The sequence below is a fragment of the Symphodus melops genome, assembly GCF_947650265.1.
Source record: "Symphodus melops genome assembly, chromosome: 21".
Taxonomy (NCBI): domain Eukaryota; kingdom Metazoa; phylum Chordata; class Actinopteri; order Labriformes; family Labridae; genus Symphodus; species Symphodus melops.
The window spans coordinates 13,370,612-13,387,565 of NC_136711.1; the positions used below are offsets into that span (position 1 = coordinate 13,370,612).

A 16,954-nucleotide genomic window follows, 5' to 3' on the forward strand; every position below is an offset into this window, starting at 1 on the left:
TCGTTTTCCTTTTAAATTCTTTTCCCCACTATGGCTTTCTTTATTTTTATTTTGGTCAAGCTTGCGTCCCCCTTTTTAGCGTCTGCGATGACAGTGTTGCCACGACCCAGCACCTCTAAAGACCTCCCTCGGTCCCCTCTATTATCGCAATGAAGGTGTCGGCCGAGCCAACAAAGCTCCGTCTCAAATCTACACCTTTGGGATGGCCGTTTGATAAGTTGTCTTCCTGGATGAAATGGCTGGGTTACAGAGGTCGAGTCGGGGGCCCTGTCTGGAAAAAGGAGCAGGAATGAGGTCTCAAGCTGGCACACCGGTGGTAGGAAGACTTCAAACCACGGGGTGAATGGCAGGATGAGAGAGCAGGTTAAGGGGGTAGACACCCGTGGGAGGCCAGTAGGGGGTGGGTTTTTTTTGTGTGGAGGGAGATTGGGTAGTGAGGGAGTGGAAAGGCCTTGATATCCACAGAAAGCACAACAAAGCCAGAGCTTTTTACATTAAAAAGAAAAGCCCCCAGACCCCCACCCCCACCCACCCTTTTTTTTTTTTTTTCTCCAGGAGATGCCTTTTAGAGCGAGAGTGTCATGTCCTCCCCGGGCCTGCAGGAAGCGAGAGGCTGAGCCCGGCTATAGCATTTGGCACATCTGAGGCACATCTGAGGGGGCTGAAGTTCTCGCCTTCTGAGCGCTTGCATCCGATTTATGGGAGGCCAGATATACGAGATGTAACTCTGTGAGGGTGGGGGGATCCTGCTTTAAATGTACACGGATCTGACCACGTCACACACAGAGCGGCGCACAAATGAAAATAACTGCTGAGTCACGGCTTCAAGCACCAAACTCATCTTTCATTCTCTCTCTACTCGGACCATCCTGCTGCTGCTACCTTCTGCTTTGCTTTTCAGCGTTGTGTGCAACTTAACAAGGCAGTGAGGAATTGAGTTATAACAAATGTATGGTTTGTGTGCCTTGTGTTGAACGTATACTTTAAGAAGGTTGGATGCTTTCTTTTGTCCGAGCCACAATATCCCCCCCCCCCAACATATGCCTTAAAGACAGGCATAGATAAATGCAAGTAACCGAAATGAACACCAATCTTAGCCACAGCAGGTGCTAACTGCTTGATGATTAGGCAAGCTAAGTGTGGGGAGAAGAAAAGTGAAAGATTAATCATCAGCCAATTAAATGCCCACGGCGAGGAAAGTGAACTGTGTTGGCACAGAGATCTGCTCTGTGATCTCAGTGGCGCACTCACTGATCACTGGCACACCATATCTCCAACCAAACGGGAAGTTTAGGAAGGTTCTTGGGGGGGGGGGGGGGGGGTTTGGATACAGTATGAAAGCGTTTTCATTTAAAGTGAGATGTGTTGTTAAATGTTTAACGTAAGAAATTAGCTTTATAGTGGAAGACAAAATGTTCAGTAACAGATTAGTCAATGTTCTCGCTTGTTTAAAATTTCCACTTTCTCAGGGTTTTTTTTTATTTTGCTTCTGAAACTGATACTCTCAACTTTTCTTTCACTTGTTAATGTGGTGCAGTATTATTTCTTCTAGGACTAGCTCCCCAACAATCTAAAGAGAAGAAGTTACATTTCAGACATTGATTTTCAGGCTTTAAGAAAAGTCTGATGGCTCCTTAAACTTCGCTGGAACAACTCACTGGCAAGGTTAAAAACATGGCGCCCGACCGACCCGATTCCAGCTTCGTGTGAATTACTCTAAAAGTTCTTCAGTGTATGACTCAGTGTTTATTTTCCGAGCCATTCTGGGGGGGGTTTATTTCACATCGCAGTTGATTTGTGCAAGGACTCCTCTGCACTCCGGCTCAAGGTCGGCAGGTTGCATTTACACTACGGGTTTATTATTGTGTGGTGAGCACAAGCACGAGAAGATAATCTTTAAAGAGAGAAACAACAACAGACTGAACAAAGATGCAATTAAGCACGTCATTTTAACAGGCTAATTCAAACAAATAAAATCAAAGACACCTGAGCGACTTCAAATGAAAGGTTGAACCTGAAATGTGAGAAAAGAAACAAGAAAGTAATGGATCGATACAAGCTCATTTACACGCCATCTTTGATGAAGTAAAACAAAACATGAGCTTTATTGGTCGCTAACACCGATAACTTCAAGTGAAAGACCAAGAAGACGGGGCGGTTCATTAAGCTTTGATAGAGTCTAGAGATCAAGTCGAGGCATACAGTGATTTATGAATTACTAAACAAGGCCAGATTCTGCAGCAACAACACAAGCACACAACCTGTTCTCAATGGGCATCACTCGCTAGTTCAAATCCAAACTTGGAATTAACCCCGATGGACGCTCCGCTGTGCTTCGGTGTAATGCTGCTGGTGAACGCGTGAGAGGTGAGTCTGTGTTTGCAGGAGAGAAGGAGAGGGAGGGAGTTCTTGTTTTGTGTTTTTTCTTCACCAATGAATGTGCATGTGACCATCTTAAGGCTGCTGTGTGTCTAATGCATCGACAGCTGGTTGCAATACACATTTTTACATTCACACTTTCAAAAGAAGGTTTGCAAAAAGAAGTTGATGAATAATGCTGCGTTCCAGTTGAACTGGGAAGTGGGAAATTCCAAGTTCCCAGTCGGAAGTGTCAACTGGAACGCCCCCCCCCCCCCCCGAAGTTGTATTTAGTAGTCGGGGAAGTCGGAGTTGGCCGAGTCAGAATCCAATATGGCTGCTGCCTAATTCAAGCGTACGTTAAAGGTGTAACTACATTCTTGATTCGCTGCTTGCTCCTCTTTTTGTGCGATTCAAATCAATCACGCCGACGTGAAAAGTCGTGAAAGTTCTCTCTGCGGACATGTTGACGAACGGCAGTGAATAAATACAAGAATCCGGAACTTTCCTTTCTCAGGAGCATTTTATTAGGACTGGGAGTCTATGAGTGTCTCACGATTCGCTTCAGAATCTATTTTCAACTCGAAACGATTCTGGATTCGCTGATGCATGGATTCAAAGTCTACTTTTAAATGAGTGCATACTTCCGGATACATTCCAGTCATCTGTGAGGCTGGCTGAATTTCCTTTCGCTCCATTTGGCACTCTTGTGAGTTGAAGAGCTGGCCTTATCATGAACTTTGTGAAGTTATGAATCGACTTAAAATCTCAGAAGGAAAAAGAAAAAAAAATCTGGATTTTTAAATAAAACTTTTTTTTCATTTTTTTTTGGTACTTACAAAGTCTTTCTCCAGCTTCTCCATCTCCTGCTTGTAGCTCTTCAGCCTGCTGTTGTACATGGCTCGGCTCTGGATGGGGATCTCCCGCACCTCCAGGTCCATCTGCTCCAGCTGAAGCACACAGTAAACACAGTTCATGGAAAGAAACGCATCGAACATTTTGTCCTCGCTGAAACTTGAAGGAAAAGATAATAAATTGGAATATGAACCATTGGAAAGCTGACAGGTAGTATAGTTTATAGTCAACCTGGTGAGATATTGACTTTTATTAAAAACGCTTGTATTTACTGCCATGCTTTCACTCCCTTTCTCCTAATCATCATACTTCTTTAACTGTTACATTGCTTCAAAAGATGTCTTTGTCTATGACAAAAAAATAAATAAAATGCCCAAGATAGAATTTGTGACAACTCTGTAAATATCAAACTGACTAAAATGAGTAACTTGAATACTTTCTGGAGTTGATCGTATAAAAAAAAACAAAAAAAAACAACGCCTCCTGCTCTGCGTCACTCATCCGGGATAAAAAGCTGCTACACAGGATTGCTGTTCTGTAAATAAATAGGCAATCAAATATGAGTGCCCGTTCGTTGCGGTGACATGCAGAGGGCCCGGCGACGTCACCGTGAATGAAGTTAAAGTACATTTGACGTACGGCTAGACAGGTCTCTCTATGTGGCGGATTGGCTGGAAACTAATCACTGTGACATAACAAGACAACTGCGACAACAATTTGTCTCTGTCAGGTGACTTTGCTGGTTTTTAAACAGCGACATGAAGACTCCCACCTCCAGATAATGGCTTGAAATGTGTCACGGGGGTGTCACTTAAAAGCAGATTACTGGAGAGTAATCATGCGAGGAGGAAGCCGCCTTTCTGCCATGTGAAGCGTGTGTGTGTGTGTGTGTGTGTGTGTCATGTCACCACCAGGATAATACAGGTGCCGTTGTTTGGTGCCAGGGAAAATTGTCTCCTCCCTCTTTTCACAAATTCATTATTTAGGAAATGGGATGAGGAGGAAAATTAATGATCAAAGACGTACCAACTCTCTGACTTCTTCAAGCTGTTTGTCGACATTTAGAACCAGCTGTGTCTTCTCCTCTGAAAGGGGGGGGGGGGGGGGGGGGAGAGAAGAAAAAAAGAAAACAGCAACATATTGATCAGCCGACAGAGGAACAGCGCTTCATGACAACAACCTAACTCCCCCGCAACGTGGGGGGGAGAGAGAGAGAGAAAGAGACTGGGAGAAAACAACACACGAGGACACATTTGAAGATATATTTACACATTCTCTCTACACGACGAGCCAACATTTGATGTCTCTTAGTCATTGGCGTCTACGAGGCCCTTTGTAGGTTTTTCCGTTGAGGAGCGCTGAGACACCTCGTGCCAACTCAAAGGGAAGGGAGGTGTCAGCTTTGCTCACTTGCCAGAAGTATGAGTCCCGCTCAGAATAACTTAGGCACCGTTCTGCACCTCACCCCATGGCTGCTCGAACCCTTTTACCCATTGAAACTCATTACCACTTGCTCGAGTTCCAGGGAGGTGAGTGAACTCGAATGCATCCATTTGTGTTGGAGGCAGCGACAGCTACTTCTAAATCGACGTGTAAGTGCTGCTATTTGTTCTGGAATCAGCTCTACCGACGTGGACTGTAGATGTTTGATCCTATAAGAAGGCGATTAGCATTAATATGCTTCTTCTTTTTTTTTTTTTTTTTTTTTTTAAAAAAACCCTGTTATCCCAAATCACCATGATCAGTTTCAAAAGAAGGATTAAAGGCTATTTGACCACAGTGTATACACTTCTGGTTGCCGAGAGCTGACACTTTAATTGACGCTCTGTGTTTCTTGTATTTCACTTGAAATGTGAACTTTTGGTTTTTAAAATGTGAAACTTTTATATTTTTATGCTGCCTTCTTAGCCAGGATTCCTTTGGAAAAGAGTTTATTTGTTTTTTTTTTAACTTAACGGGAATATTCCTGGTAAAATAAAGAAAACATGATTTCCTGTAATTGATCATCATCATCTTTAAATAAGCGACATTAGTAAATCCAACTAATTTTTCCACTTTAAGGTTTGGACTTCTTTTTTTTCTGAATCTTGTAAGAAAACGTTGTGAGATGACTTTTTTTTACAAATCGCTACAGAAATCATTTTATGAAATCAGTGAAAGCTCGCAAAGCAGATAAAATAAAATAATAAACAGAAAATCTGCAAATTCACAAACACTTTCTTCATACGTAAAAAAGATAATAATCAGAAACTTCGAATTACGTTGACAGCAGAACGTCTTGACATTTTAAGAGTTGAACTAGTTCAGGTGGTAATATACAAAATACATCACAAACAGCAGAAGGTGTAGGATAACTTCACAGCAAACTAATAGAAAATGACCAGTGATGCTCAGGTTAAGTGAAACGTCCAAGGACAGACTGACTCCATGTTTTAAAGTCGCCTCGAACATACAGCTATGTGCTGTACACTTAACATCTTACGAAGTTCATTCAGCAGTAAGTGTCCATAAACAACAAGAAAAGGAAACATTTATGACCTCACTCGGTGTAGAAAATCATTTCACATGTGGAAGAAGAAATGTCAAACTGCATTTTTGGGTTGTCACAACAAAGTGAATCCTTTATAGCACTTTTATACTTCCAGCTATGTAGTTAGTACATTTCACATACATACACACACACACATACATACATCACACACACATACACAAGCAGCAAAAGAAAGAAACTTGAAGTATGCTATGTATAAAATAAACAACAAAAAAAAACCTCGAAGCATTTTGGACAAAATCTGACGGGTACTAAAAAAGCGTTTTTCAGCCATTATTTCCATATTTACACATGTGCTCAACCTTCTTTGTCTTGTCAAATTGTCTTTTGTAAAACATGATGTACTGGTGAGTCTCTACATTTCTTCTGCAGAGGCCCCTAACACTGTCACAATAGTCACTACTTGCTATTTTCAGCCCAAATCTTCACATGATATTCAAATGCAATACAGAGATTGGCCTCGAGCGGGAATATCAGAGATGCAGTTTTGTAGCCTGTCAAGCCAACAGCAGAGGATAATTTACACCAGGATGTGACAACTGTCTGCCCAAACAGACGACACAAAGAGATAATCCTGGAAAAAAAAAAAAAAAAGGAAAAGATACAACCAAATAAAAAAAGCACTTCACGTCCTCAAATAGACGGAACGTGTCAGTTAAATCATGATCCCATCTGTGTTACGCTTTTCCAACAGGAAAGAAGAGAGCCATGATGAATCTCAAACATCTTTTGTCAGATACAAAGATGTTCAGAAAGCCTGACTTGTGATCACTTTCTCACATCTGTCCGAGCTGCGGCGTCTCTCTCCTGCAGGTCATTCCCCACTTTCCCTCCGATTTCCTTCTCTGTCCAACCCCCCCAAAAAAATGAAAAAAAAAAAAATCCTAAGCAGTATTATCTAAAAGGGAATATTTTGGAGTCAATAAAAACCCCAAGAACCAGTAGAACCTTTACATTTCCAAAGTGGTGTCGCTAAACCTTCCAGCTCTGAAGCAAATCAGACGGTTATTAGCTGTACAGCATGAACGGGCTAAGCCGAGATCTTTATTTCTCGGGCACCGTGGGGCCGACATCGCCTTTTGCCAGTCCTCCAATTTAATTTTAAAACCGGTGTCCAACGCCAACCTACACAGTCAACAGCCAGAGGCGATTCACTGAAATCACTGCTGGTGCTTTCTTGCTCATGCTCAGGTTCGGAGCTGGGAGAGCTGTGAAATATGTATGGATATTTACCGAGACTACAACGGGCTGACAGACGGGCGAGGAGTTCCGAACACGAGAGCCAAATACAGAAGACCAATATTTTTTTTTTCTCCGTATTGGAGCCGAAAATGATTGACAGGAAAGCTCTTTTTCCCCGACAGCTGGACGGCGAGGGGGGAATGACATTCATGTTTCATGGGAGAAAAGGCCGAGCATTTCATCATCGTTGTTGTTCAGATATTTCCTGAACCTTCCATTCACTTGATTGTTACATGAGTGATGGTAGTAACAGGTTTTTTTTTTCCTCTCCACAGGCTCTGGCCACTATCAGGAATTGTGCAGATGTAAAATACAGAGATACAACAACAGCTATGACAATGGCTGTTTGTCTGCAGTTGTATTAATGTGTTAAATAGAGGGCAGAATCCAGCCACTTCAGGAAGAAGAGCCAGAGAGACTTCAGGGGGGGGGGGGGGGGGGGGGAAGAAAGAGAGAGAAGGAAAATCCTTAATGAGAAGGAAGGGAATTGAAATTCAACTGTAAACTATTCTGTTGGTGTGCGGGTGACAATGAGCAGCTACTTATGGCTGTAATGCCTTCCCTGGCTTTGTACATATTCATATGGGCTTACTGTGACACAGTCAACAGATGGCGAGAGGCAGCAATGTGGAAGTACGCTGTGGAATGGGCTGCCATGAAGCTTCAAAAGATGCCAATTCCAATACCAGAAGAGAAAAAAAACAACAAAAAAAAACATTCAGTCAAACGAGGTTTTTCTGCCCTTTGAAAAACCAAATGAGCGGGTCTGAGTCCAGAGGACGAGATAAATGTTCTGAACATGGGTTGGATTCAGTTTTTTTTTTAGCGGTCAAAACTGATAACAAACTACAAGCAGCAGTCAGCTAGTTGTTGGAAGAAGAAAAAAAAAACCCTGAGTGTGTGCTGCAGTGCAGAATTGAAATTAGTTTCAGCTTTGTGCATTTGACGTTAAGTCATAAAAAATTAAAAAAAACATTCAGTGAGTCAGAATTAAAAACTGGCTGTCAATGTTGATTCTAAAAGCGGATCATTTGATTACCACGTTTGGTTCACAATTACACACAGCCACCTCCATGGTGATATTAGTGAGCAGTGTATTGATGTGGAAAGAAGACAAAGAATTCTCCTCATGTTTGACGGTTTAAAGAATAGACGCAGAAGTGCCAACTACACTGAATTTTTTTTTTTTAAACTCTATTCGTCACCGTGGGGCAATGAGCGCACCAAGCGGTCAACCACAGGAGCAGCAACACGCATACACCATGACGCATGCACCATGACAGAGCAGGGGGAGCAATTCAGGGTTAGGTGTCATGCCCAAGGACACATCGGACATGTTGCTCGCAGGGGCTGGGGATCAAACCCTCGACCTTCCGGTTGAGAGACGATGACTCTACCCACTGAGCCACAGCCGCCCCGTAAACGCTCTCAATCCTCACTGCTGCACTTGAAGGCTCGCAGCGAGAGATGTAAAGATTAACGGTGAGGCCGTTAAATATCGATTCAAAGGTGTGGAGGTTCGAATCGGTTCTCTGAAAACAAAAAGCTGTAGCGCAGAGGAGGTTGGTTGTAATAAGCAGGCGTTATCATGGCAGGGAAGAATTATGGCTTCCCGAGACAGAACATGAAAGACAAAAAAAAACTGTGTGCAAACATTACGACGAGACAAGAGAACTTCACAATCAACATGATGCAGCGTTTTATCGACAGCACAATGAGAGGCTCCAATCACCTCCAGATTCTCTTCAAATAAATCGTGAGAGAATCGTATCATGAGTCGAGTGAATCGTTACATCCCTACTCACAGCCTCAGTTATTTTTTGATTGCATAAGTTCCCTTTTCCTTTCTGTATATGACATTGTTTAAATCTTGTTTTGCCTTCTGTTGAAATAAATATATCATCCGTCAAACTAAACTTTATTAATCCAATAAACCAATAAGTCGATAATGGTTTCAAACTTGAGGTATGCTGTTTGATTTATTTGAATTAAACGCTGAAAACTATTTCAAATCCAATTCAAAGTGTCCAAAATGGTTTTTTTTGTTTTTTTAATGTAGCCTCGTGCTTATGCCACATGCCTTAATGTATGGACTATCATGGTCATCATCACAGCGGGCCGGTTTGAATCAGCTCTCAGCCCGTTTCTGCACGCCATCCCCCACTCGTTCCTCTCTTCAGCTGTCCCTATCTAATAAAAAAAATCATAGCATGACCATGGCAAAAAAAAAAATGGTGTTTGAGCTGTGTAAATATGAGCCGGTCCTCACTCTCATGAGAACAAATAGGCTGCTGTGCAGAACTGCCAAACCTGAAAAGATTTACTGTGCGTCTTCTTCAAACAGCTTTATGGCTGTAGAAGGTGAAATGAGTCTTTAGTTTGAGTATAAATGGTGTCTGATTCGTCCCTGTCAAAAATAGAGTGTGTGCAGAATTTAGTAAAGGAGACAGTGTTGGTTAAAGACCGATGCATCAGCTCCACATGTGGCAGATTTAAAGTGCATTGTATTTTGTTATGATGATACTACTTTCATAATGAGAATCAACAGCGTCATGGGACATTGAATATTTTTCTCACCTAATTTAAGGTATAAATGGATCCAGTGAACGAGTATCCAACCTAACAAGCAAATGCTGAGCAACCTGACACCAGTCGTTGGACTGCATAACCTATGAGGAAAATTAATGCATGCAGAAGAATAAAAGGAAAAGCATTCAATTCAAGCTAAACAAACAGATCAGTGTATTAGTGTAACCAAAACAAACAAAAAAACCTGATCTGACTTAATGGTTTCTTCCTTTCGAACAATATTTTGGAAAATGCAGGCTAAAATTCAAAGAATATAAATCATGCATTCCTTCCGTCTATCTTCTACATGCATCATTTAGTTTAAATCGTTGATCTTGTCTCTTTTTTTTCTAGCTTCAATTAAGCACAGGCTGTCCACTGCGGACATAACACTCAGACTCATTCATGCACATGGAAAAGTGAAAACTGGTGACCAGTACAGTGATGACCCAACATGAGCCAGACATCCAAACTGAGGCCTGATCTGCTCTTTATTACGACCCTTAGTTTGATGATATATTAACGGGAAGGTAATGTTTTATGTTGCTGTTACTCAGTACACAAAAAAAACTATTGTTTGTTTTTTATTTCGCGACAGCTATAAACAGATTTCTTGTATTAATGAAAGTAAATAAACAACTGGATCATAATTTTTGTTTCATATTCTTTCTTTTTGATGAATGAATATTTCCATGTGGCGTTCAATGTAAATGTTGACACATTTGTTTTTAAATGTAAAGCATTTTGTAAACTGTTGTTTTTAAAGGTGCTGTATCAATTAAGTTATTATCATTGGTTTATATTTGAAGTGTTACTACAATAACTATAAGAAGTGCTGCATAAGGCTTGTTTTGGTCTCCCACGTCACAATCAAATCGCCTTATAGAAGAGCACACGTAACCTTACACTGGAAATAGATGTCATTTAGCTTTAAGATTATTATTTCACTTTTAAAACTACCAAAACACTTTACTATAACCAAGTTACAAGACCAGCCAACAACACACGATGTGCCCTTTTACATTTAAGAATCCAGTGCGCACTTCTCTACTTTCTCTACCTTTTATACCTTAAATTACAAGGAGAAATATAACAAAATAAAGATGTAACACAACAAGAGGTGTATGCTGCCGCTAGCCTTCTTAGCAGAGAAATATCAGCTAGCTGATTAGCTTCAGCTAAAACGAGTCTAACTTCTACATTAAACAGTCTTACCTCCGCCTAGTTTGGGGATTTTGCCGACTTTGTTGGTAATTTCTGCTGTAATTGTTCCAAAGTCCTGTTCATATGCTTCAAAGTCCGAGGACATTTTGACGTTTGAGTTTAAAACAGGTGTCTCTCTCTGTTTGACAGTTAGCTGAGAATAATAATAACACGGCTCGGATGGAGTCCCCTTCCTGGAGTTGCACTTCAATAAGTTCGGGGAGGAACTAGACCTTAATGTTTTTGGGCAACACTAATAATGGTTAAACTGAGGAGTAGATAATATAACAGATTTTTGTTACTTAAAAATAATGAATTATAGTTGTAGATCCGTGAATGTTATTTTAAAAAAATGCGTACAATTAAAAGTGTCAACAAGAGGTTGAGTGTAATAGTTTCTGAGACACCATGAGGAAGGTTCCGCTCTGCACACAGAAGAAATTAAAGGAAAAAAACCCCAAGGAAGTGGCCAGGTTTGTTATTTAAAGTGACAGCTTGATTCTCCATTCACAAAAAACAAAGAGTGTACGTCTAACAACAATGATTTGTTATGTGTTTAAGATGAAGCGTTATCTTCTTGGTCCTCTCTGCACGTAACGTTAATCCAGTCCGAGCTAACAGGCTAGCTCACGAGCTAACTGCTTTAACGTTAACATTAGCTCTTGTGCTAACCAAAAGCAAAAATCAAAGTACTTAACTTTTTAACTAATAACAGTTTTTTTAATACCACTTGTCGTGATAGTCTTTGCAGTCGTCGTCAAAGGACAGTTGCATTGTTTTTTGTTTTTCCTTCCTGGTGTAAATTAGCTAGCTTGGCAACGTCAGCTAATTAGTTAGGTGAGGTCGCTTTATGAATAGATGTTATAGCGATGCATCCTGTAAGATCCCTTAATATGATATATATATATATATATATATATATATCTCAATGTTAGGATTTAAAGAAATCGTGCTATTTAGCTACTTGATTGACAGCTGTGTTGTAAAGCTCTTATGACTAAAGCCCCTTTTCGACCGGAGGAACTATACCCCAGAACTGTTCTAAGAAATTACTTGCGTTTCCACCAGATCTACCAGGGCAGAAATGTAGTTATGGGGTAGAAGTTGACCCTTAAAAAAAGAACCTGCTAGTGGTTTTTTACTTTCAGAAGATCCAGGGACTTTTGACTATCGAGCATGCAGCCTCTGCAGAGCTGAGGACTCTGATTGGTCAGTCACAGCTGGGTGTTAGGTCACCCACTCTGTTTAAAAAGACTGCAGCTGAAAGATCATTGATTTTACCCTACCTTCATTTGAATCAAAGTTTCACTGTTACATTTATAAAAAGATTCTTGAAAGATTCTGAAAGAGCGTGGCCACGGCTTGCCATCAAACTTTGATGTCTCAATGCACCCATTTTTAACTTTTTCATGTCAGAAAAAAAAAATGTTGGCCTTTGGTTGAAACAGGGCTCTAATGTACTTGGTAAATGTAGTCCTATTGACCACACAGACAATGTATATCCTGACTGTTGTCCACGAACTGTTGAGAACTAACAGCATAACATCAAGCGACTGGCAATGTTAGTTTTTCATTGTTAAAATGATGCAGCACTGTGTCTGTCTGATCTATTAACATGTCTCTCCTGTATCCTAGATGGGGAAGTTGAGTCATTCACAAGAATAGTGTGCGCCGAAGACTGGTAGGAGAGGATGCTGCTGTTTGCCAGTTCAAGGAACGATGGGATACAGACAGCCCCAGTGACCAAAGACCAAGCCAGTTGCTGGGTTCTCAGAAAAAGAGGAAAAATATGTGCATCGTCTTCTCTGCTGGTTTTGCAAGATAGCAGAGGAAGAAAATAACATATAACATAAGAACTCAACAGCCAATTAATTGTTCTAACCTTGCTGCGAAAAAATGAACTTTCTGTCAACCTTTGTGACGTTTGAGAACCTCCATGAGGTTAGGAGATTGTGCCACTGGGGACCAGTCATAGCCCTGTCTGTCATTGCTATATGTTCCACCATGGCAATCCTGGACTCCATTATCTGGTACTGGCCGCTTGACACTACAGGTGGTAGCATTAACTTCATCATGCTGCTTAACTGGACTGTCCTCATCCTCTACAACTACTTCAATGCTATGTTTGTTGGACCTGGATACATTCCTCATGGCTGGAAACCAGTAAGAATCTTCAATTAAAATTAGATAAGAATTAAATAGCAAATGATAAAAGGGGTTTTTCTTTGAATTCCCTAACAATATCGTTTTAAAAAGGCTTTGTTTTGAAGAAAAGAAAATCTCCTATCCCCACCAATACTGTAATACACCCAATTCAGCCAGATAATATTAACCGAAAGACTTGCTTCATTATCTGTAAGACTTTTGACATTTGTGTTGGTTTATTGAGGAGTGTAAAGAAATAGTTGGACAAATGCAATATAGAGAGAAATAATTGATCATTGGATGTTACAATCATACGTTTTGACTCGTTTATATGTCCTACAACAGGAGAATCAGCTGGATACCCAATACCTACAGTACTGCAGAGTGTGCCAAGGATACAAGTCCCCCAGATCCCACCATTGCCGCAAGTGTAACAGGTATCTACCCTGAGTGAATCAAATCATGACAGAGAGAAAATCAAAGCGCACTGTGACAGAACTACTACAGCTAGAAGATTATCAGTCTACTTCCAGTTTATGAAACTTAAACTGACGTGTTGCACAAAGACATTACATTACATAATCTAATTAGGTGATGTTAAATAAATTAACATCATATCCCCTGCAGTGTTCCATCTTTTTTTCCTGATTAAAAGAGCCAGTGTGACTTGCTCATGTACATGTCAATCTATGTCCTCCCTAACAACCAGTCAGCTCCCCCAGCACTCCTCTCCTCCTCTGCCTCCCCTCCCTCCAGGTGCGTTATGAAGATGGACCACCACTGCCCTTGGATCAACAACTGCTGCGGCCATCTGAACCACGCCTACTTCACCAGCTTCCTGCTGCTGGCTCCGCTCGGCTGCTCGCACGCTGCTTTCATCTTCGTTATGACCATGTACACACAGCTGTATGAGCGGGTCAGTAGTCTTTTTGACCTTTTGCATCATGCCTCATACAACTTCAGCTTTTTTCCAGAAAGTTTTTTTATACATACAGGTGTAATATATGTTGATGTTTTCTTCACAGATATCATTTGGCTGGAGCACTGTGAAGATTGACATGAGTGCCATACGCCAATTCCAGCCCCTCATGCCCTTTAGTATGCCCGCCTTCGCTGCCACGCTCTTTGCCTTAGGCCTGGCACTGGGCACCACTATTGCTGTCGGCATGCTTTTCGTCATACAGGTATTTTTTTTTTGTTTGTTTTCAGTGGGGTTTCAGATTTTACTCATGCTGTTTTCAATGAGAAGTTGGAGTTAACGCTCCAATTTCTGACCCACTGTGAGCTGCTGAAGATCTCGTGAAAATGTGTCCAGTCAGCCAATGTTGATAGTATTTAAAAATGTTGTGATTAAAGCCTAGTTCACGCTAAAGCAGGTCTTTCTTTTTTTTTCAAACAGAGGTTTTCCTTCCTGCGTTTAAAAAAAATCCCATCCACACAAGCTTAATTCTCAAAAACATCTTCGTCCATGTGAAAAAGCAAAACCGACTGTTGCGGCTGTGATGAGCATGTCAAATTAAAAAACAATGTCCTTGAAGCGCCAAAATGTTCTCGCTGTTGCTCTGCGATGACCATTACATTTACAAAGTTGTCCATTCAGGCTACTATATATATATATATATATATTTATTTTTTTTTTTTTTTTTTTTTTTTCATGTAATCCCTGATGCCCCTTATGAAGGAAAATATAACTGACTGTAATAATTGACTAGTTTTTCCTTTTTAGATGAAAGTCATCCTTCGAAATAAGACCTCGATCGAGTCCTGGATTGAGGAAAAGGTCAGGAAGTCTCTTTGTTTCCAGTCACTTTTTTTTGTGTTGACAATATATAGTGTACATACGTCCATATATAATCTTTTTTGTACTTTATTATTTGATCTACGAATGAAACAATGATAACAAAGGAGTTTCTTTATGTGTTGTACTGCAGGATATATATTAAACAGCATTTTTTTTTACTGCATAGTCAAAGATTGTTTTTTATTTTTTATTGAAATGGACAATAGAGCTTGATTATTTCCGAAACTTGACACCACCACACCCACCTGATCCTGTTGACACACACACACACACTTCTCCATGTCTGTTCCACTAGGCCAAAGACAGAATACAGCACTACCAAACAGGGGAGGAGTTCATCTTTCCGTACGACCTCGGCAGCCGCTGGCTCAACTTCAAGCAAGTTTTCACGTGGTCAGGGACGCCCAAGGGTGACGGCATCGAATGGCCAGTCCATCCCAAGTGTCACCAACACACCTTAACTGTAGGTTGAATTTGTTTGTTGAGTTGGGAGTGCTGTTTCAGATCAACACTTCTCTCTTGGCAACTGTAAAATTAGTATTTTATATGATGTTTCTTTGTAGAGTTAAAATAAAAGCTGTGTATATATTGAACAGTGACTTGAATTCTTCCTCTTTAAACAGATTGAGCAACTGAAGCAGAAAGCGGATAAAAGAGTAAGAAGTGTAAGTATTTATATTGGGACTTCAGGTCATCAGATGGGCCATTTTGTGGAAGGAAATGTCAAATTAGTTGTCATTGCAGCTTTGTGTATATTAATGTCACTGGATGCAGACTGTCTGAAAAGTAGTCATAACTTTGAAAGGGTTCAGATTAAGGATGAAGAGTCGATTAGCACACACGTATCTTGTCTGAATTGAAGCGATCGTCAGATCACTAGAATAATCAGGTCCTCTTGATTGCCACGGCCAGCAGGTCCAGTACCGGGCAGTGGAGGATTATAATGGAGCCTGCTGCCCTCTGAGCAAAGGTCTCCAAACTTTTTTCAGAACCCCGTGTACTGAGGAGCCTAGGATCCCCCTGAAAAAGGGGGACACCATCCTAGCCACGCGTGGAACAAAGTAAGTTAATTAAGGCTGCACAGAATCAACAATGATAGATGTTCTTCTGGAAATGTGTCAAATATCTTTTTTTTTCTTCCCCCCTCATTAGATGGTGGATGTATGGAGACAAAGCTTTAAGCGAGGAGCAGATAATAGGTGAAATAACAGGTTTTTGCTTTTGTTCAAAATTATTTGAATTCACTTCTTTTTTTTTTAAATGTGTAATAGCATTCTTTCTTTCTGTTTTGGTTTTCAGGGGGTGAGCGTGTAAGAGGATGGTTTCCAAGGCGATGTGTGGAGAAGTGCCATTATGACACAGCTGCCAGCGATAGCACCAGCGATAAGAAAGTCAATTAATATATTTGAACAGGCTTATGTGGAGCAGGGGAGTTAAACTGAACATGTGTCTGTCTGTGTTCATGAACACACATCCACCGAAGATGTCACGCCTGATTCAGGCTCCCCATCCAGAATTCCATAGATATATTATCAACTTTTTTTTTTTCTGTGAACATAGTTCTGAAAGTCTAACCGATGACTGCAGAATTATGGGAGGGATTCAGTTTGACTCCTCTGAGAAAATGTCAAATCCAGCAAAAGTCTTACTTTCCAAGAATTGCCACCAGGCTTTAATGTGACTTCTTTGTGATTCTATTACTTTTTACTTGAATTTGTTGTTTTGACTTGTGTTGATGTCTGTTTTTTGGCTAATTATGCAATGCCTCTGCCCAGCCAACCCCAGGGCCTCGTCATGCAATTCTTTCTACAGTTCTGAGATAACTCTTAATTTGTTTTTTGTTTTTTTTATTTTTGTAAAAACACGTTTTTGGCCTCAAAGTATAAATTAAAAATGTTCTGCTACAGTTATTGTTTGAGTCTGGCTTTGTACTTTTCCATTTTCAATAAATGCAGTTATTAAACTCTTAGGACTCTTTGGAAAAAAAAACTGCTTTTTATTTAATTGATGTTGTAGTTATTTCTGATTGCTGAAACTTGTCTTTCTTCTGGTGGACAAATGTGAAATCAGGTATGCATTTCTATTCAACATACCTAATTAATACCTACATACTTTAAAACTGAGTCCAATGAAAATTTCCAAAAGGACATTGTCTTACGGATTTTTTTGAGTGTAACTCAACTGACAAATTTAAGATTTCTTAAAACTTGTCTTTTGCTTATCACAATGCT

The 16,954-nt window shown here is 40.5% G+C and overlaps 2 protein-coding genes across 6 annotated transcripts in view; one reads left to right on the forward strand and one right to left on the reverse strand.

The window, feature by feature from the left end:
• vti1a (vesicle transport through interaction with t-SNAREs 1A) overlaps positions 1 to 10,983 on the reverse strand; it is a 115,728-nt gene extending 104,745 nt beyond the window's left edge. For all 4 annotated transcript variants that reach the window (XM_079333792.1, XM_079333794.1, XM_079333791.1 and 1 more), the window contains exons 1-3: positions 10,790 to 10,983; positions 4,240 to 4,298; positions 3,198 to 3,308 (exon numbers count right to left, since the gene is read on the reverse strand). In XM_079333792.1, coding sequence (XP_079189918.1) covers positions 3,198 to 3,308; positions 4,240 to 4,298; positions 10,790 to 10,883 — 264 coding nt within the window. In that variant the 5' untranslated portion in view covers positions 10,884 to 10,983. The remainder of the gene's footprint in view (positions 1 to 3,197; positions 3,309 to 4,239; positions 4,299 to 10,789) is intronic.
• Positions 10,984 to 11,034: 51 nt separating this feature from the next.
• Positions 11,035 to 16,629, forward strand: zdhhc6 (zDHHC palmitoyltransferase 6). Of its 2 annotated transcripts, none has more exons than XM_079333787.1 (11): positions 11,035 to 11,250; positions 12,413 to 12,940; positions 13,268 to 13,359; positions 13,679 to 13,838; positions 13,948 to 14,106; positions 14,649 to 14,702; positions 15,019 to 15,186; positions 15,347 to 15,388; positions 15,636 to 15,784; positions 15,876 to 15,922; positions 16,023 to 16,629. In XM_079333787.1, exons 2-11 carry the CDS (start codon positions 12,674 to 12,676, stop codon positions 16,121 to 16,123), a joined length of 1,239 nt encoding a protein of 412 aa, XP_079189913.1. In that variant the 5' UTR covers positions 11,035 to 11,250; positions 12,413 to 12,673; the 3' UTR covers positions 16,124 to 16,629. The 2 variants fall into 2 exon arrangements, with proteins under 2 accessions (XP_079189913.1, XP_079189914.1); XM_079333788.1 differs by having other exon boundaries at positions 15,639 to 15,784.
• The last annotated feature ends 325 nt before the right edge of the window (positions 16,630 to 16,954 follow it).